The sequence below is a fragment of the Protopterus annectens genome, chromosome 6.part0 (genome assembly GCF_019279795.1).
Source record: "Protopterus annectens isolate FY-2018-M chromosome 6.part0, PAN1.0, whole genome shotgun sequence".
Taxonomy (NCBI): Eukaryota; Metazoa; Chordata; order Ceratodontiformes; family Protopteridae; genus Protopterus; species Protopterus annectens.
The window spans coordinates 733,725,778-733,747,730 of NC_056737.1; the positions used below are offsets into that span (position 1 = coordinate 733,725,778).

The following is a 21,953-nucleotide window of genomic DNA, read 5'->3' on the forward strand; positions in this document are numbered from 1 at the left end:
GACATTTTCTTTCCTCTAGCCCATGAAGGCTCCACATGCTGCTGTTAAAGAAAAGCAGTCTCTGATAATAGTTTGAAATTGTGTACAAACCATGGGCCTTTAATACCTTTAATATATTCAGACTTACGGATGTGCATTAATCTCTGCTTTCATTCTTAGCCTTTCTGTCCAAGTGGCATTTTTATACTTTTGTCCAAACCTACACTACATGGGCCCTCTACCTCCTTACTGAGATGTATGCATTAGGTCCATCTCTGTAGTGCAGCAATAGCATAGATGCTATGAGCTGCCTTCTGGGTGTTGTATTTTGGTTTTCCCACCTGTTCTTGCCTTGTTTTCACCAAATGCAGTACTCCTATTTTGTGTAGCATCCTAGTTTGTGGAGCACTGCAGTGTGCCACCTCGTCTACCCCCCAGCAGTGCCCACAGATGTTGAAAGGTTAGTGCAGCCATGTGATTTTGTCACCTTTCTTTTTTGGGTGATGAACACTACTCCCTGTGTTTCTGCCAGCATTTGTCATTCGCCTACATTCTTGCTTTATATTCTAAATAGGTTATTTCTCCTTCACACTAAATATTTGTGCTTGAATATGGAGTTTTGGATACAAACAAGAACAGTTTGTTCACGAGTGTCTAGTTTGTTTTGCCTTTCAGCTGCCATCTGTTATGTTGTAGGAAACCTGCAGTTGACCAGAAGTAGCCCATCTCCATGCATTTTATGGATATGCAGCATGGGTATGTCTAATATGCCCAGCTCTGTCTGGGAGGTTATGCTTCATTCATGCAAGTTTCTTGCAATACTGCACTCGCCCACTCTGATTTCATTTTTTTGTCTTCATTTTGCAAAAAAAAAAAGTCTGCTCAATGTTAATTTTTGTAAGACACCTGTTTAAATTGGAACCTCTAACAAATTAAGACATTCGTTTTGGTTCTGCTCTTTAATATGTGTTTTTCACTTACCCATCACTTTGCCTATTCAGCAAAGAGAAAGCACCAGCTTATTAATTTCTCAGGACCTGTCTGTTATGCAAGTTCCCTGGTGTTTTTTTTTTTTTTTTTCTTTGTTACTGCATCATTTGTGCCTCTCCAGAACAGTTCTAATGTGGATATTGATCTGTGATTACTATGTGTGATTACTATGGAACTAGTAATCATCATATTTTACATGGAAATACATTTTTTTTTACTTTCACTGTTGCAGAAATCAATATTTTATTTAACACACCTGTTTAGTCTCTGTTGCTATCTAAAAAAAAGTCGGTACTAAACTGCAGTTGAGACCATCATCTAGTGTGAAGTTGTGGTAATGTTTTTGACTGCGTTTTGCCATTTTTATCGTATATGTAAATACTAAAAGCAAAAGTATTGTCACTGCATCCAAGAAGAAAAATACTTCAGACATTTTGAATTGTGGTGAAAAACTTGCTGAGTTATTGCAACAAACTTTAACCACAAGGGCTAGGGCTAGTACAGCATAACAGCATAATTTATTTGTCACTACTGTCCTTAATCTGACGTATGGAACGAGCAACGTCTTCTACTTGGGCCTAGGCAGGCTAACCTCACAGCCACATTTGCACTTTATTTGGATTCCCAATTTAAAAAAAGAAAAATCAGCCCTGTTATATTATACGTCAACAATGAATCTCAATACTGATGAGACTTTAAACACACAAATGTTTATTAGTATGTACTTTCTGTTCTGCCCTATATAGAAAGAACATATTGCTGTAGTTAAAAAGACCAAAACATGGACTTAACAGTATGTACAGCATGTTGGCTACTGCAGTTAAAACAACACGACCTATATGTGGATAAATTAAAACCTGTCTGATTTCTGATTTTTTTTTTAAAGGTTGGCACTGTGATTTTGCAACACACATACAGTGGCATGCTTGATGTTTCAATTTTTTTTTTTCTTTTTTAATATTAGCGCATCAGGTCATACCACTTAAAAATAATAGGACTGCTGAAAACAAAATATGGATTTGCCTGATGCTTTAGTAGCGTATTTAGTGATAACTACAGTGTATACTAAACTTGTGCACAGCAGTTTAATGCTATATACTAACTGACACCTTAATAGTAATAGAATATAATAACCAGGTGATCAGCTTAAGTTTTATTCACTTTCATATTTTGGGCTGCAGTAGAATAAATTTGTGATTGGAATGTCTGCTGAAAAAAGTATGCTACTATACATATCAAGCATATATGCAAGGGCATTTTGAGTTGTAGGGAAATAAGCTTTTCCAGTGAAGTTATTGCTAAGGCAAATTTTTATTTATTTTTTTTACATTTGTTAAGTGGGAAATTCCAAATGGACTAGGTCCATTTACAGTGGAGGCCCGGGGAGAAAAGCTCCACAAAAGAAAAAACATTTTTTACAGAGTAGTACAAAACAAGAGCAGAGTATTTATATACAGAGTAGAATAGCAATTGTGAAGATTATTAAAGAAAAAATGTTCAGATATTTACAATAGTAATGCAAGCAGACAATACACTTTGATAGTAAAAGAAGTTACAAATAGAGGTAGAAGCTACTTAATAGGCTGAACTCAAGAAATTATTTGAGTTGTAGTGCTATACAAGAGTTACAGCACCTAACTTGGAAGGGTTGGAGGAGGGAAAAGGCTAGGGAAGTTGTAAGTTTAAGTAATACAGGGACACAGCCAGGTATTGATTAGATGTGATTTGAGGGAGTTTTTGAAGTGTGAGGTGGTGTTGGCATTGGTCAGTGAGGAGGGGGGGAGGGGCAGTTCCAGTTGCTAGCAACGGAGTGGGAATAAAGTGCTTTTCCTGCAGTATTACTTGCTCTAGTGATGCAGAGGAGAGATTTATCACAAGAAAGGAGAGGGCGATTAGCTGTGTAGTGTGTAAGTAGTTGAGTTAGTGATGGGGTTTTATTAGGGTATTTGAGTATATAGTTGAGTTAGTGATGGGGTTTTATTAGGGTATTTGAGTACATAGTTGAGTTAGTGATGGGGTTTTATTAGGGTATTTGAGTATATAGTTGAGTTAGTGATGGGGTTTTATTAGGGTATTTGAATATATTGTAAGCAGTGACTAACTGGTAATTAAGTAGTTGAGGTAGTTCTAGCCAATTTAGGTCACTTAGAGCAACTCAATGATGTGTTCTGAAGGCGGTATTTTTAACCAACTTTGCTATCTTATTGTAGCATGACTCAAGTTTACCTAATCTGTTTTCCTGATTTGGGTGAAAATTGGTGCTGCCTACATTAGTGTGGACAATAAATGAGTCTGAGCTAGAGTGAGTCTTGTTTTGTCTGAAAGAGTTTGTGTCTATGTAGTGTGCCCATTTTTTTTTTTGTAAAGTTTATGGTTTGTGAGATATGAACATCAAAGTAAAGGTTTTTGTCAATTTCAATGCCAAGTAGTTTGGTATGGTTAGAAGGGGAAATAGTACCATTTTTGGAGGTGATGGTGAAGGATAGAGTAGAGTTTTTTTATTTGTTAGGGGTACATAGTCGTAATTTAGTTTTGTTGGGGTTTAGGATGAGTTGAATATCAGAAATCTATATTTCAACGGAGTTAAAAGGTTTCCTGGGTAAGTTGTTGCAGAATGGATAGAGATGGGGCTGTACAGATAAAAGTTGAATCATCTGCATATTGAATGTGTGGCTTGCTGGGATGAACTATGTAGATTATTGGTGTAGGTAGAAAAGAGAAGTGGACCCAGTATTGAGCCTTGTGGGACACGTGTAGTGATGGGAAGTTGAGGGGACAGTGTACCTTGCCATTGGACTGACTGTTGCCTGTCAGATAAGTAGTTTGTGAATCAGGCAATGGTAGATGGGGCAAAGGATAGTGAGGCAAGAGAATCTAATGGAATGGAGTGTGAAACCATGTCAAATGCTTTGGAGAGATCCAAAAAATGGCAGATGTGAAGCTATTGTTCCTATATTGGTTAACTAGCTTAGTGAAAGAGAAGAGCAGTGGTAGTACTATGATGCGGGTGGAAGCCATGTTGTGTGGTAGACAGTAGTTGATGTGTGCTAAAGAATTTCATGATTTGGGGAGTGGATACACTTCTCCAGAATTTTAGAAAGAGGGGATAAAATGGCAATGGGTTGGTAGTTTGAGAAGTCATAAGAGTTCCCACCTTTATGAAGAGGAATGATATATGAAACTTTCCAGAGTTTTGGTACATAAGATTCCTGTATGGAGCGGTTTATAAGGATGGAGACTGGGTAAGATATGGATTCAGCAGCCAGTTTTAGGAAGTTTGCAGGTAGGTTATCAGATGCAAGAGTAGTAGGTTTTTAGTTTTAGAAGGAGCTTTTTGATTATAGAGGTGGGGACTGGTGAAAGAGTAAGGTTAGGAATGCTTTCTGGATGATTAGTTGGGGTGCATGAAGGGCTATTTTTGGATAGTTGGTTGGATATTACCAAAATGTAAAGTTATTGTTCTTGTGTAAGATACACAGATTATTCAAAAAGGGCAACTACGACATTATTTGTTGATGATATTATGACTAATCTAATTTTTTGCTAGCAGCAACCGCTTCATTAGTTACAGATAGCTTTAATGTGGAATTATTTACAGGACTTTTACTGCTTTAGAAATTGTGCATATGTAGTGATACTGGTGGACTGTAGAAGTCTGACTAGACTTGTGATGCAACTGTTCAGAATTGCCAAGTATTGTCATTATTGGTGCATGCATTTTCTTTCACTGTTTTCAGGAAAAATGTTTGTGTGTGTGTGACTGCAAGCAAGGGACAAGTGTGTGTGTATGTGTGTGTGTGTGTGACTGTGACTGCAAGCAAGGGGCAAGTGTGTGTGTGTGTGTGTGTGTGTGTGTGTGTGTGTGTGTGTGTGTGTGTGTGTGTGTGTGTGTGACTGCAAGCAAGGGTGCAAGTGTGTGTGTGTGTCTGCAAGCAAGGGGGAAATTTTGACTCTTTCAAGATTTCTTGTGCTGTGAAGTTCATAGATACAACTGATTGAGTAGATTTTACAGGGAGCTGAGAGATGCAGGGCCACAGAAGTTATTAGTGCTGCTTATGTCTGCTTGCTATGCTAATATCACAGCAGGTTGTTTATTTGCTTTTGATGCAGAAGGCTGTGGTTTCTACTCACACAGTACATAGATGCATTTGTGAAACTGTACTACGTTGCAAATGGGGTGGATGATGCACTCCTTTCTGGTGAAGATAACCAGTAACTATGAACCCGTTATAAGATTGCCATCCATTGCCTATTGCAGTACTACCAGCTTATTGTTCTTGTGTAAGATATGCAAATTATTAAAAAATGGCAACTACGATGTTATTTGTTGATGACATTATGACTTATCTAATTTTTTGCTAGCAGCAACCGCTTCATTGGTTACAGATCGCTTTAATGTGGAAATATTTACAGGACTTTTACTGCTTCAGAAATTGTGCATATGTAGTGATACTGGTGGACTGTATAAGTCTGACTAGACTTGTGATGCAACTGTTCAGAATTGCCAAGTATTGTCATTATTGGTGCATGCATTTTATTTCACTGTTTTCAGGAAAAATGTTTGTGTGTGTGCGCATCTGCAAGTGTGTGTGTGTGTGTGTGTGTGTGCGCGCGCGCATCTGCAAGTGTGTGTGTGTGTGTGTGTGTGCGCGCGCATCTGCAAGTGTGTGTGTGCGCGCGCGCGCATCTGCAAGTGTGTGTGTGTGTGCGCGCGCGCATCTGCAAGTGTGTGTGCGCGCGCGCGTCTGCAAGTGTGTGTGCGCGCGTCTGCAAGTGTGTGTGCGCGTCTGCAAGTGTGTGTGCGCGCGCGTCTGCAAGTGTGTGTGCGCGCGCGTCTGCAAGTGTGTGTGCGCGCGCGCAAGTGTGTGCGCGCGCAAGTGTGTGTGCGCGCGCCTGCAAGTGTGTGCGCGCCTGCAAGTGTGTGCGCGCGCGCGCCTGCAAGTGTGTGCGCGCGCGCGCCTGCAAGTGTGTGCGCGCGCGCGTCTGCAAGTGTGTGCGCGCGCGTCTGCAAGTGCGCGCGCGCGTCTGCAAGTGTGCGCGCGCCTGCAAGTGTGCGCGCGCGTCTGCGTCTGCAAGTGTGCGCGCGTCTGCAAGTGTGCGTGCGCGCGTCTGAATGTCAGACTATAATCGCACTTTTCTGAAGAGCGGTACCGATACGTGACAGTACAGGCAGAAGCACAGTAACAGCTACAAAAACTAAGAGCATAAATTTGCAATGACCATACATAGACATTAATTGCATGTTTTTACATAAGCAGATGTCTGGCACAATTAAACACTGCAACAGATTACAAGTGGCATGCACTACCGTAATTTTTAAAATTATTACTTAAAAAAGCATGTCGGTGTTGTCCTGCAAGGCTGTGAAATATTTCATGTTTGTAGTGTATCATCTGTTAGTTATTTAACCAAACAGGAAGGAAAAATAAGTGAGAGTTTGCATCTTTGCAAAACGGTGATTATTGCCAGTGTTATGTAGCTTGGTTTTAAATTTGACAGGAGTGCAACACAAAAAAAGTCTCCCACTGTAAGGAGGGAAAAGCTGACAAGAAAACAGTACATTAGTCTGGTCACCTACTGTGAGGTGTCAGTCACATGCAGATAATGGGTCAAATTACCCTTAGCTCTTTGACAGCTAAGGAAGGTAGGTGTGAAGTGGGAGGGGAGATGCCTTGAAGAGCTAGATTTCAGCCTTCACAAAAGAAAGCAAGTTAGCATTTCTAAGAAGAAAGAGCAATAAAACACACTTTTCAGTTCTGTTCTGTAGCATTTGCGCTGCTTCTGTTTGAAATAGTCATTGGAAAAGGATAAAATTTTAACCAAAAGTAATGGACTTTAAGACTGCAGTAAATGCCTGTTAAGTCAATGAAGTGACAGCAGCTTTAGGGAAAAGGTGGCAAATCTGATGCAATTTTTTGGAGACAAATAATGCATTCAAGGGATACAGAGAGGCAGAGTAAACAGTCTGATTTTTTCAAAATGCCAGCCCTCATGTGGTCAGAGTCAGAAATTGCGTCTAAAAAGCTCTAAATAGTCCCAGAGTGCTGTTAAAATGTAGGAAATATCAAACCATGATGAACTTAATATGTTTTTTGAGTCTGAGGGTGCGGTTGTCCTTTAAGATGACTTAAGAGTACTAACAATGTTTTCTGTGACATTTAGAGAAAAGTCAGTAAATATTTTTTCTTGTAAAGTATAAATGCATTTACCATTTTCAAGCCCCCCCCCCCCCACACACACACACACACACACACACACCATAACTGCAAAAAGAGAGTCAGGTGGCAACCCTATCAACTAGGTGCACTGATACTGTTCATAAAAAAGGTCTTTTATGCTTAGGGTTGCCACCCCTCCGTTTTTTTTCTGGACTAACTGGAAATCAAACTGATTCTCCGGTAGTCCAGAAAACACTGTACAAACTTCAGTATTCTGTTTCAAAAAGGAAACAGGCTATCGGAGTTTGTAAATCGGCTGATTTACTATGCTTTTTTTACAGAAAAGCATAGTAAATCAGCCGAAAGCAGGCAGCAGGAGCAAAAAAAAGGGCGTTCCCCACTTAGTGATGGCATAACGATGTCACAAAATGGGCGGAATGTGGGTGGGAGAGGGGTGAGATGGGTGGGGTTACTGGTGACACGTGGGGTGTGGCTTTATTCCGGTTTTAGCCATGACGAAAGGTGGCAACCCTATTTATGCTTTGTATGACATCCTTTCAGAGGGGATGCATATCTGGTACATGCAGATCCATTGTAAGAGATTCTCACTGACTTTGACTCAGTTCTTGTATGGTCCGAGAGCAACCATAATAAACAGCTGAATATACTTTAATATACATTTACTATGTGCCCTTGCATTAAGACTACTAAGAAAAGGAAATCAGAAGTACTTTTAACTATGTTTAAATGCACACACACACGCGCTTTTGTACACATGTACTTTATATACGTGTACATACACATATGCACACACGTGTGCATGCAGTATGTGTGCATACAATTAATTATAATAAACATAGTATAGTTAAGCATTATTAATGTATACATTCTAGTAAATGTTGCTCACTGATTTACTTGGTCACTTTCACACATTGGCTATGTGTCCCACATGCAGTCTTGGTCAATGTCTTTCTGTCAGTATATTTATTTTTATTGATGTGCATTTAATAATTATTATTTTTGCCAGTGTAGCTTATATGTTATGGCTGAAAGAGTCCTGGGACCAGTTCACTTTCCTGGTTACCAAAGTATAAATAAATATGAAATAGGAAAAAGGAGGGGGGAACATGACAGAAATAACTGAGGAACTAGTAAAGCACATTTTAAGTCTGCATCATTCATGAGAGAGAAAAATCCTCCTGATGGCATTGGGAAGTAGCAGAAAGACTAAGTTTAGAGTCCTACTACTTGTTACTTATAAATGTACAGCAAGGATTATTTACTGCAGTGAGAATTTTCGCACCTAGGTTCATAGGTTGGTACTGAGCTATCTGCCCAAAGGCATATATTAGCCCAGCCACGTTGTGCGGTATTCACCGCCCCTTTAGTAGTTCCCTAGACCCTTGTACTAGCAGCTAGTACCCTTGGCCCCTATCTAGTAGTGCTGTTGGTGTGATCCCCGGTGTGAACTTTCTGTTACCCATCCACTCATCAAGGTTCCTCTTGAAGAGTGGTAGTGAGGGGCTTATGTAGATCGGGACCCTGTTCCATAGTAAGGGAAGTCTCTGCGAAGGGAATCTATCCCTCCAGCATGTTCTATTCATTGTTGTGTTGAGGTTTATATCCCTAGAGCGTGTAGCTCGAGTAGATTTGGTTTTGCTAAGATGCATGCAGCATGTTCAACAATTCTGGGTTGGACATGGCTCTGTACGTTAGACAGAGATCGCCTCTGAGAAAGTGGTATGCAACAGAGAACAGTCTTAGCTTTTTCATTCGTGCTGCATAGGGCAACTGTTTGAGGCCAGTAATTCTCTTGGTTAGGTACCTCTGTGGTCTCTCCAGCTGCTGGAGATGTCTAGCCAGGTACATTCCAATTGGTGCATTGTACTCAATAATGGGTCTGATGAGGGAAGAGTAGAGGGGCACCATTACATCCTTAGATCTTGATGCGAACCCTTTCATGATCAGATGGGTCACATAGAAGGATTTTCTAACCACTTTGGCAACATGGTTATCAAAGGAAAGCTGGCTATCTACTTGGGTCCCTAGATCCCTTATTTCTTCTTCAGATTTCAGGGGATTACCTCCTATGTTGTAGTTTGCGGGTACTCTGTTTTTTCCAAAGGGGATTGCTGCGCATTTTTTTGCATTTAGCTTGAGACCATGTCTTTGACACCATGCATCAGTCTCATTTAGGCCCTTCTGGAGGATATCCATGTCGGCCGGAGACTCTATTATAGCACCCAGTTTGCAGTCGAGCATGAGAGTTTGAGGGAGGGTTTATCAAGTTTGTTAGGACTACAAAATACTCCTCTTACAAAAATTGTTTTTATCTGCTTTCTTTTGCTGCAAGTAACCAACAGCTATTTATAGCATAGAACAAGCTCTGGCAGACAGATAAATGAGGCTTCGTCAGGTAAACAGGAAGCAGCTCTTTTACCGAAGGTGTATTTAGGTGACAGTGCTTCACAGGCCTGTCATTATATTTTAATGGCATGAGAAAACAGCACCACTTCCTTGTGTTTGGCATGAGTCATATAAAGAGGACATGAAATGTACTCTGAGAAGAAGGAAGGAAAGCAAGAAAATAAGATCATGTTACCAAGGCAGGACCATCATCTGCCATTTTGAGAGAAACACATTAAAGTTGTAAAAGAAGAACTTGAGTGATTTTGAGTCATTAAAATAGCTCAAAAACAAAGATGCAATGAAAAAAAAGTTTTTTGAGTTCTAAGGTGGAGTTTTCCTTTAAGAACACACTGTATTGGGTAGTTTACGTGCAGTAATAGTAGCTGTTCAAATGTAGATCTCGGTTGTAGTACTAGTTCCCTCCCTAAATCCCCCTTATATTTTCTTCCCTGGCGAAGTGGAGTGCCTTTCTCCTTTTATCTTCTGACATGACCTTCCTGAGAGCTTTCAGTTTCAGCCTTCCTATTTCTTGCAAGAAAGCTCTGTGTTTTCCCACTTATGTTCCTCTTACACCGGCACACATTCTTAAGCTAAGGGCAGACCTAGAGCATGTAAAGAAAGAGCCCAAAGCTTTGTAGACCATCTCGATGTACAGTGTCCTTGGCAGGATATGCCCCATATTGTAATGGCTGCTGCAATGGTGATTTACTCGATGATCTTCTGTTAAGATAAGTAAATTACACAACAGTACTTTATGCTGTTAATGTACCATTTAATAGTTAACCAAGGAGTGAGATTAGTGGTTGATAGCTTTTGGTACTGTGACAGTTTTTTCTCCTTTGGTTTAATTTGTCTTTGTATGGCTATTTTTATTTTTTTAATGCACTTAATTTCAGACTTTTTTCTTCTCACTCCAGCATCCTTGGTTGAAGAAACGCTTATTCATCCCATGACTTACATACCCTTAATGGATAACACAGAACCATCGTCTTCACTGGAAAAGAAAATGGTGATTGAGCATGAAAAAATGCACATAATTGATGGTATATACAAAGCTGTTTCCAAGAAACCGAAAAATGAAATTGAAAAAGGTAAAAGTTCCTTACTTGTGATATATATTCACTTTGATTCTCATAATTTGAGTGTGCAGTTTAAACAGAAAAGTACAGAATTATGTTCTTATGGCTACCTGAGTCATCCAGCTTTAACCTGATGAGAGCCAATATTTGCCTTTCACTTATATATTTGAGCACCTAAGCAGAGGTCTTTCTCTTTGTGTTTGTAGCTTGAATTTAATTTCCATGCTGGAGGTTTCCCAGGTTAAAAAAAAACTGTTAAGGGAAATTGCAGCACCTTACTGTCCATAGGGTCTGATTGGTGCAGTGGCATTGACACCAGCATGGTATGGTGGAGGACTTTGGTTTGAGTCCCTCATGAGACCGAATTTCCTTTCATTTTTATAATTCCTGCTTTGCCCTGTTGACTCTGGATTGGACTTGAACACGAAGTGTTCATCAGTTATGTAGGAAATATTCTGTCTACCTTGAGGCGATTTAGTCAGCTTTTCTTGGATATTTCTTCAGTGAGTGGTGAGGGCCTCCAGTATTATCTTGAGTTCATTCCATTCCATTTGTTACTTGAAACATACAGCAGAGGATGTAGATTGTTGCATCTTTGCAAGGTGATGATCATGCATAATACATTTGTGGATGTGATTAGTCAGAAGAAGCTTTACCATGGCTGAATAAACGCACCTCCTTTCTTGTCTCTGTTGGGTTGTAAATCCTGCCCAGAACACAAAATAGACTGCTGTATCAACCCCCCTGGGGGTAGGAGTGGATAACTACTAAAGCCACCAGGTCTGTTTGGCCTGTGAGGCCACTTTCCAATGAGCAATCCAGTGCATGGATTTTATCTATGGGTGGGATAATAAGTACTGCAACACTGCATGCTGGTAGAGGCTGACAGAATGGATCTCTGGATAGGATCAGCACAAAATGCCTACTTTTAAGATGCTGTATATAGATGGTGACTGAGAGCAATTGTCAAGCAGGAAGGGAATACTTCTTGCCTCAATCCATTGTTGACTGAAGATGAATGCACCTGCATCATTCCTACAGCAGACAAATTAAGGGCACAGTTGCCCAAGAAAGAGCCAAGAAATTGTAGAGAGAATGAATGCCTTAGTTTGGGAGAATGCTGAAACTTTAATTATAAGCGATGGTTGTGTAAGGTTCTTTGTTATGCCTGGATGGTGGTGAGGGAAGTATTAAAATATATAAATGAAATAGATTTGCATGCATGCACTCAAACATTTGTATCTGCACATGTGGATTTGCAGACACAAGTTGCACCAACACTCTTTAACCCAAGTTTTTTGTAGTCCACAGGCTAGGCTTCAAGCATTCACAGCCCCTTTTTGACTTTTCAGTTCACCTATTATACCTACTAGGCAGTGAGATCAGAGTTGAAAGCTTTGCATCCATTACCTTTGGTTGGATTCTTTTCTGTCCTACTCCTGTTCCATTACAGTCAATGAACTTCATAGCAGTGCCTATAATTTTTGACCCCTCTTAAATTCTGCACACACTAAATTCCAGTTAGTGATTTTTGTATGTTTTTTTTTTCCTCTCTGGTTGGCAAGTGTAAGAGCTCTGTTATTGACCTGTTCTATTGTAGATGCTGTGTAGCTTCTGCAAAGTTGTCTTCAACCAGAGAACCTAGATACCACTGTCCAGTATAAGCAAATTGAGGATGGCCACTCATTCCTACTTAGGTTCATAGGTTGGTACTGAGCTATCTGCCCGAAGGCATATATTAGCCCAGCCACATTGTGCGGTATTCACCGCCCCTTTAGTAGTTCCCTAGACCCTTGTACTAGCAGCTAGTACCCTTGGCCCCTATCTAGTAGTGCTGTTGGTGTGATCCCCGGTGTGAACTTTGTTACCCATCCACTCATCAAGGTTCTTCTTGAAGAGTGATAGTGAGGGGCTCTGTCTTATGTAGATCGGGACCCTGTTCCATAGTAAGGGAAGTTTCTGCGAAGGGAATCTATCCCTCCAGCATGTTCTATTCATTGTTGTGTTGAGGTTTATATCCCTAGAATGTGTAGCTTGAGTAGATTTGGTTTTGCTACGATGGGTTGGACATGGCTCTGTACGTTAGACAGAGATCGCCTCTGAGAAAGCGGTATGCAACAGAGAACAGTCTTAGCTTTTTCAATTGTGCTGCATAGGCAACTGTTTGAGGCCAGTAATTCTCTTGGTTAGGTACCTTTGTGGTCTCTCCAGCTGCTGGAGATGTCTAGCCAGGTACATTCCAATTGGTGCATTGTACTCAATAATGGGTCTGATGAGGGAAGAGTAGAAGGGGCACCATTGCACCCTTAGATCTTGATGCAAACCCTTTCATGATCAGATGGGTCACATAAAAGGATTTTCTAACCACTTTGGCAACATGGTTATCAAAGGAAAGCTGGCTATCTACTTGGGTCCTTGGATCCCTTATTTCTTCTTCAGCTTTCAGGGGATTACCTCCTATGTTGTAGTTTGCGGGTACTCTGTTTTTTCCACAGGGGATTACTACGCATTTTTTTTCATTTAGCTTGAGACCATGGCTTTGACACCATGCATCAGTCTCATTTAGGCCCTTCTGGAGGATCTCCATGTCGGCCGGAGACTCTATTATAGCACCCAGTTTGCAGTCGTCCGCAAACTTAGTCAGCCACAGCCCTTCTGTGCTTGCCTGTACTTCTGAGAAGTATATGCCAAACAGGAGGAGCCCCAGGATAGAGCCCTGAGGCACACCACTCGTTACTGGTCTGGATTCGGACATAGATTCCGCTACTCTTACTTCTATCTGGTTTCTTTAGTGACTGGACTCCCTAAATGAACCTGTGCTGCCAAAGTTACATTCACCCTGATGATTTTCCAATGCATGTGGTTGAGATGTCTCAGTTGTTCACACAAGCATAGGAAGTCTGAGTACTTTCAAAAAGTTCTAATAAGTACTTGAACTCGTCAAGGTTTTATCCCTTTTATGTCACCAGTAAGGCATCTTCTAGAGAGAAATTGTACATTTTTCCAACCTTTGTTCACGTAGCTTGTTTTGAAAACTGCAAAACACAGCATTATGTTAATGTGTTGGATTGGCAGAATATAAAGTTGTGTAGCAATGTTAGCGACAAGACATTGCCTTTAGAATTAGTTGTGCTATAAAATATGCTTTTCTAAGTTGGAGTAGGTACAGATTGGTCAAGGTTTAAACTAAAATTTGAACTTGGATCATTGCTGCAATGTTTCCCAACTGGGAATTAAAGGCAGTCAGATGTCTGCCCATCTGGCCTTGGCCTCTAGAGTTTTGATTATTTTTAGGGTGAGTTGTAATCCTCCATATGAGATGTCAGTAAGATGCAAGTTAGAAAGAGGAGAATAAACCAGCACCATTATTGCAGTATTTATAACCTATGGGATAGCACTCTGTCCAACCAGTATACCAAAATCTTAAATTCTTAGTGTTGTACATCAGACTTGTGCTCCCCGTATCAGCATAGAGCATAAAGGTGATGTATGGATGCTCCCAACTATGAATGCTACAGCTGAAGATTGGTCTGAATTTCCTTCACTGTGCTGGTTATACTGAGCCTTTTTCACATAAAGGAACCCCATCAGGGTATATTCTTTTTTAGTGCATTTTGACCGTTCATGTCGCCCAAGAAAGGAAAAGGTCAGTGTTGAGGCAGATTCTTCATAAAGATAGCCATGTCTAGGCTATTCTGATGACCACACTCGGTGCTCTGTCAGGCATCTGTGCCAAAGACTGTCTTCAGTTGTCTGTCATCTTGTAATTTATCTTGAGAACCAGCACCTCAAGTTGTTGGCCCAGGGTACCATGGCTGAATTTTCCTGCCCAGTGGTACAGGCCTCCACTTACAGAAAAAGGCTAATAAGTCAAAGTCTGATACTGCAGCTGTCCAGCCTGTGCCAGATGTCTCTCTTGGGTGGATGATACCCCTGAGAACTGCCCAGTGTTGATGTCTTTTCCCTCTGCCATGACCCAGAGGCCAGCATGGAGCACGTTTCTTGGACATTCTCCAAAGTTTTGCATATGTCCACTGTGGACTTGGGGAAATGTGGCTGGTCATATCTGAGGAGCCTATGGGATTCCTCATATCTTTTAGAGACATGAGGCGCCTGTTTCCCTTATTGAGTCAAGACAAGGTTCTGATCCTCTGAGGTTTGCTAAAGCCAATTTCTTCTTTAAGAAAAGGACAGAAGACTAAACACTTGTCTCCCACTCCCATTGATCCTCAGAAGGAGTGGCAGGATTTTTCTTAGGATTTGTTTAATGCCCTTATGGTTTTGAGATCACCTCGGGGTGGTCCCATTACAGCCCCTCCATGGTATTCCACCCCTAAAAGATGTAAGAAACCTGATTCTTCTGCTTAGGAATTGGACTCTGATTCCTTGGCCTACTCTACCCATGTACTGTTACCCTTGTTCTGTGCCTCTTAGAAGAAGTCCTTGAGTCCTGACTTCCCCTTTGGAAAAATTGTCATTTGGGGATGCAGTGGGTTGCGAGTCTGTATCATGTTATCGAAAGTTTACTTAATCGAATTAAGTAAAACATCGAATAATGTAAAAAAAAAAAAAAAAAAAATTAAAGAAAAAAACTAAATGGAGTAGGAAGGGGGGCAAGCCCCCCTGCACCCCCCACACCCCCCTACTTAAATATACCAACTCCAAGACCGCACTACATTGAGGTAACTGGAAGTCTCCCCTTACGGAGATTTCCGTCTACTTGCACAGTGTTCTTCACTTTCAATATTGTCATGCTGACAATATCAGACTCTATACTGTCAGCTTACGACAACGTGAAGTAGACCCGTGGGTTGCATGATGGAGCATTTTAAGTGGGACTGCTGCCAAGTTTCTGTCCAGAAAAGATGGTATGAGCTGCTGCAGATGGATTTAACTAAGCCTTCTGCTGTTCCCCCTGTGTTGGCTACTCTGTTAGAATCTAGAGAGGCAGCTGAAAGAATCCAGATTCCCAACCTCCTTGTCTCTAAGAGGTCTAACCATTTTTAAGGTCCCCGAGGCTTTCAGGTTTTCTTTAAGTGTCTTCCTTATGACCCTGCTGTGATTTTGGTTTCTGCTGAAACGTCCTTTCTTCTTTTACCTTCCTGAAGGCTTCTTCCCTTATACAAGGACAGTAAGGCTATGAAGAGGCTGAGGAAAGTCTGCACTTCTGACATGTGCTTTTAACTATTAAACTCGCATGGCCAGGTCTATTTTATCCTTTTTGTCTCAGCTAGGTGGGGTTCTGTCTGACCTGGCCTGTTCTGAGGCGAAGTCCATTGCTATTTCTTTGGTAGGATTCATATCTCAGGTGGCTCATCACTCCATTACATGTAGTTAAAATGCTGCTAATGCCTCCTGTAGAGCTGCTGCTTCATGGTCTATCATGAGGTGATATTCATGGCTTCATCGTCGAGCTTTGCTTGATGACATTAAGGCTATGTTTCTTGATGCTTCTCTAGGTAATCAGAATCTCTTTGATACTACAGTGGCAGAGGACCTTAAACAGATTTTTGGCTCTCCCAATTCCTAATTATTAGAGGAGTTATCCTGCTAAAACTGACTTTTTGTACAACCTCATCAGCCCTCTAAGGGTAAGTCCCTAGACAGAATTTTTTCTGACAAACCATCTCTGATGCCTAGACTTCAAAAGTCTTCTTTTCAGGACAAATATGTCTCCATCTGACTGTCTTCCCTCTCCTTCAGCCAGGTTCTCTCATCTTAGATGGGCTATGTCTCTTCCTGGGTGTTAACAGATTACTTCAGACACTTTGGTACTTCCAGTCATCCATTAGGGGGTGCTTTGTGGATTGGAAGTCTCTTCCCCCTTTTTCTGGCACTTTATCAACCCCCTTCCGATCAGATTCCCCATTTTTCAGGGGGTGTTGTAGGGATTGCTGGATCAGAGAGCAATTTAACCTGTTGCAGGTGCCCTAATGAGCATAGGGTTTTTTTCCAGGATGTTTCTGGTTCCTAGAAAGAGGGGGCTTGGAGGCCTGTACTGCAAGACCTGCCCTTTGTGAATACTTTCCTCAAGGTATCCACCTTCAGGATCCTTTCCCTGCAGACTCTATTTACCTTTCTGCTTCCTCAAGCCTTCCTAGTTTCCTTGGATCTGAAGGATTCTTATTGTCATATTTCCATTCACCCCGTAGCCAGGAATTAATGCTTCTTAGTTTCTTCCTCTCATTTTTGGTTCTCTGCTTTTGCCTTTTGGTCTTTCAGCGGCACCAAGGGTCTTCACCAAGTGGCTGGCTCCAGTCAATGCATTTTGCACACTTTAAGGAGTACAATGTTTTTCTTATCTGGGCAATCTGCTTACTCAGGCTTCCTTGCCTTGTCTTCTAGGCTGCTCCTGCAGGACTTGCACTTTACCAGGCTCCTGTTTGCGCAGTCTGGTTTTCACTGTCAATCTCCAGAAGGCTGTCCTCTCTCCCCTCCCAGGATCACATCTTCCTGAGATGCCGGATCCAAACTGTTGAAATGATTACCTCTCTTCTTGCTGTCAAGGTTCTGTCTTTAATGAACTTCTAGTCCTTACTTCCTCTGTCTCTCATACTTGGCAGGAAATTTTTTAGGGTTATGCATCACAGCTTCTGTACCATCCCATTGCTCCCTTTTACCAAGCTTCATAGGAGGAAGTTTCATTGGTATCTTGGTCAGTGTGGCTTCAGCATTGCTACCCTGTGGAGTTTCTGGTTCTCTTACTTCCTTGTCTAAAACTTGAGCTTCTGTAGCAGATTCAGCACATTTCTCAAATCGGGCATCTCTTTACAGACTCACACTCCATCTTGAGTTCTTTCCAGATATGTCCGTTCAGGGGTGGGGGCTACTTCAGGCAGTATGAGGGCTCAGGGTCTTTGGCACCTTATCAGCGACTGAATAACATCAACATCTAAGAGATGAGGGCCCTTATCTTGGCTCTCCAGGCCTTCCACTCCATTTGGTCCTCTGACCTTTAAACAGACAACACCACAGTCATGTGGTACATCAACAACCAGAGGGGGCACAAAGTCTTATCTTTGCAGACTAGCACTTCAAGCATGGGATCTAGCTATCGAAGTGCAGGTTTCTCTTCAGGCAGTTTACATTCTTTCAGAACAAAACCTGGTGGCAATGTCTCTGAGCAGGTCCGAGACACAATGTTATGAATGGATGCTTCACAAAGACGTGTTTCTGGATATAGTTCAGCGGGGTATCCTTCAAGTGTATCTCTCTGCCTCCCTTCTGGACAAACAGCTTGCTCACTTCTGTTCCATACACCCAAGTTCTCTGGTTAGGTGGGTCGGCACCATGCCTTTTTTATGGAAGGGAATGTTCCTTTATACTCCCACTCTCTTCCTCATCCAAAAATCTTGTAGGCGACTCCCTTTTGGTCCAGATAGCACTGGCTCCCCCCCTCCCTTTTTATCTGACCAGGGGCAATCATCACAAGTTACCTCACTGGATGGATCTTAACACACAAGACAAGGGTTGTATCCTTCACCCTCATCTCTCCGCTCTTCAGTTGACACTTTGGGTGATTGGTTTTAATTCCCTTTCAACACCATCTGTCTGAGGACCTGCTTAAGGTTCTGCAGGAGGTCAGGAAATCCAATACCAGAAAATCATATATGCCCAAATGGAAGAGATTTTCTGCTTGGTGTCCTGAGCTTCAGCAACATTTTTTTTTAGTGCAAGTCCCTTTGGTTCTCTCAATTCTGTGAACTGCTGGCTTGGCATATTCTTCTGTCAAAGTTCACTTGCCAGCAATCTCTGCTTGTATGCATTTTGAATCCTCTCTCTCTCATTTTGAGGTTAAACAATTCCTAAAAGGCTTCCTCCAAGTCAGGCCCCAAAGAAAGCCTATCCCTCATTCTTGGGACCTTAATTTTGTTTTTGAGAAATTGATCCCTGCTCCCTTTGAACCTGCTGCTGCTTCTTGTCTGCAACATTGCCTGGAAAATTGTTTTATTTGTTGCCTTTAATTCCAAGAGTTTTTGAACTCTAAGCCTTAATGGCTGTTTTCCCTTTCTGATTTTTTCATAGGGAGAGGGTGTCTCTGCGTACCAGTCCTTATTTTATGCCTTAATCAGTTTGTCCAACTTATTTTTTTTCCCTTCTCTGCAGTCTGCTATTGAGAATTTTCTATATACCTTGGACCTTCATAGACAGCTCTGGTATTATTTGGACAAGACCGAGACCATACATAAATCTGAGTAACTGTTTGCTTATTTTCATAACAGGACATTGTTTGCCTAGAAACTGTCAAACCCAATCTCCTCCTGGATTTCAAAAGCCATTTATTTTATTCCATTCATGACAAGCAGCTTTCTTCCTTTGTTTGGGTCCATTCTACTAAGGCAGTGGCCTTCTCTCTGGGGCTTTTTTCAAGGGTTTTGGACATAAGTTCCATCCTTGAAGCTACTTGGTCTTCTGTGCACATTGTCACTAAGCATTGCAAGTTGAATGTCATTTCCAGAGTCAGCGAGGGTTTTGCCAAGGCTATTTTTCATTGGTTTGTGGAGGGTTCGTCTTTGCAGTAGCTTTTGTACTCTCCCTTAGGTTATGAATACTGCAGCAGTGATGTGGAATGACATAGTCCAGCTGTGTAAAGTGATATCATAACACTAGATGTCCTTCCCTTCATTGTTGCAGTATTCACTTTTGCCATCCTGCCCATTTTTCTCCTTTGTTTCTGTTGGGAGCAGCTGCCAGGCCAATAGGACTTTGCCCTTCTCCTTAGACATCTCCTTTTTTTTATGATGCACATGTTATCCTTTCTCCTGGGGCACTTAATTTCTGAGTTTGGAGGGTCTGTACATTACCTTTATGCTCTGCTGAAGCAGGAAGCATACATTTCACATACAAAGCTGATAAAAATTAAAGACTTTGGTTAGACATAGGGCTGTCCTTGGCAGGAGAGCCCATAGGTCATGAATACTGCAACAGTGAAGAATGACATCTGCTGCAGTTGCATTGTTATAGTCATATCTCATCCATCCAAGTTCTCATCAAACACTTGTAGGGCAGTCTTTTTTTAATTGTTACTTTGAGTATTACTGGTTTATCTGATGTAGTGCCACTTTTGTCCTTTGCTGTTCTGAGTTTATTCATGGGGATTACCAAGGCTAATGAAATTCCTGGAAAAAATACCAGCAAATATGCATGTAGTCAGCAGAACCACAGAAGGAATTCAGCTTCAGTGCCTGTCTTATACAAGGGATTAATCCCCTTGTACCCACTTGTGAGAAGTGCCTTTCTTTTAAGGAAAGAGACCCGAAAGAGCAAGTCTGAAAATGTTGACGCATTTTCTTCATGTTAAGCCAAGGTCAAGGGATGCCAGACCCTTCAGCTAAATGTGGATCCATCAGTTGTCTGTAAATATCAGGGAGCAAATCCTTAATGACCCTTGGGATTGGTACATGCTCTTTGGCCCTCTTGAGGAATTTTTAAAACCTTGAAAAAAAGAGGAAACGTGTCCACATACAGAAACAATTTTTTCTTTGTCTAATTCTAAAGTGTGATTTTTTTTTTTTTTAATCAAGCAGTGGCCATGTCATAGAAAGAAAACCAGGTGTGAATGGTTGGAGGGAGGGGGACATTTGAAAGAGGCTATTGGAAAAGGGGAGCATGGCCAGAGCAGACAGCTAGAGAAGTGGATGTTTACATTCTCTAGACAGTGCTGTTCAGCATTGAGTAGCTTGTAGCCTCCACCCCCAGCCCAGTAGGAGAAAGAGTAAACCTTTTCAGCACTGGTTTACCCTGACCATGGACACTTTGAGAGAGCTGATTGTGTCAGGACACAAAACTGAATTCAGAAACTTCACACCTTTCCTGAGAGTACACCAAATCTCCCCCATACCTGGTGACATTTAGCATCGGATTATGCTTTTCTTGAATAGGATAATCTATATATGCCTAAAGCCTTGTTTTAGTGGCATTCAAATTGATAAGAGGAAGTTTAGCCAGAGCACCAGGGGAAATTCCCTTTCTCTTTTCCCTGGATGGCACCGGAGGGCCTATAACAGGAAGAGAGGAAAAGCTAAGGTGGCAGATGCCAGCACTGATCCTAGTGTAGGAAGTAAAATTGCTAAGAGTAAAAATGCTGACCTGACAAAACTTTAAAAATGATGGAGATGATAAAATGGATTGGATGATGCCACCTTATTGGGGCTTACAAAAGGAAGAGTAACCAGTTAGTGTGCACTTTCATGGACTGATATAGAATTCTGTGCAGTCAAAATTTGTGATTTTGAGTGCAGAAACTTGCCCAAAACATTAGCCGGAGGTCCTTTGAGTTTGGAAGAACTATGCATTTCCAAATACTTGTGGACATTCATATGAGAAATCAGAGAGGTATTGGATTTCAGGAATTTTGAAGTAGTTATGCTTCAGTTCCTGCAGTGAGCTGTAGATGTATTGCAGAGAGGCAGGACTTTGATTTCAGGCATAAAAAACAACTAGTTGTTTGGATTAAGGGCAAAAATGGGGTACAAGTTGAAAGGTATATTACTGGGGAAATTGTAAAAAAATCTCCACTTCCAATGTCTGTGTCTCATAAAATAGATCACTACTGTAAGAACTTTTAGATTTGCCAGTAGTTTGTACCTAAAACTCTTTGTATGTACCCTTCCTGTCTTACTTCATCCCAATCTCCTATCTCTATCTGACAGGGTGGATGGTTGGTGTCTGAAAATTATCAGAATTGTATTTTCTGTGGGCAATGCTACAGGTTCTTCAAGAGGTGAGAAAACCTATCACTAGAAAGTCTTGAATATCCAAATGGAAGCTGTTTTCTCTCTGGAGTTGTATTAACCAGATATCTGATGTCTTCTCTATTTCTCCTCATGATGGGGTCCTCTGGTCCAACCTTCGGATCTGGCTCAGCCACATTCTTTAGAGTTGGATCAGACTTTTGAGTTCCTCCCTCTTACCCACAATGCACTGCATCCACCCATGCACCTCAGATCTCGTTTGCCGCTTCAGCATCTGGACGCAGGTCTCTAATCTCGAGCTTGTCTAGTTTATCTTGGAGAATTCATGCGATTTTTCTTGTAAGTCCTCCCTCCTTTATTTTCCTTTTTTCCTTTTGTGTGCGCATCTGCTGGCTTCTCTAGTTATTTAAAAAAAGTTTATACATTAGGATTCTAGTTAATAATAGTGTTATAATTAAAGTATTCTTATAATATTACAGTTTACCCATTACGTTTAAAGTTGTTAAAGTAGCTTGGCTAACCAGTTTATTTTTTTTTTGGCAGGCTTCATCTGTGGTCATGGCAGACGAGCCTTCGCCCATATTTAAATGCTGCATTTCATGTGGGCATAAAATCCCCAACCAGGATGCCCATAAGAAGTGCGT

The 21,953-nt window shown here is 41.3% G+C and overlaps 1 protein-coding gene across 1 annotated transcript in view; it reads left to right on the plus strand.

Annotated features, from left to right (window-relative positions):
- The window catches only part of KTN1 (kinectin 1), a gene marked incomplete in the record, with an annotated part of 2,305,074 nt that overhangs the window by 152,995 nt on the left and 2,130,126 nt on the right, over positions 1–21,953 (plus strand). Inside the window, 1 exon segment of the mRNA XM_044074427.1 lies at positions 10,454–10,627. Coding sequence (XP_043930362.1) covers positions 10,454–10,627 — 174 coding nt within the window.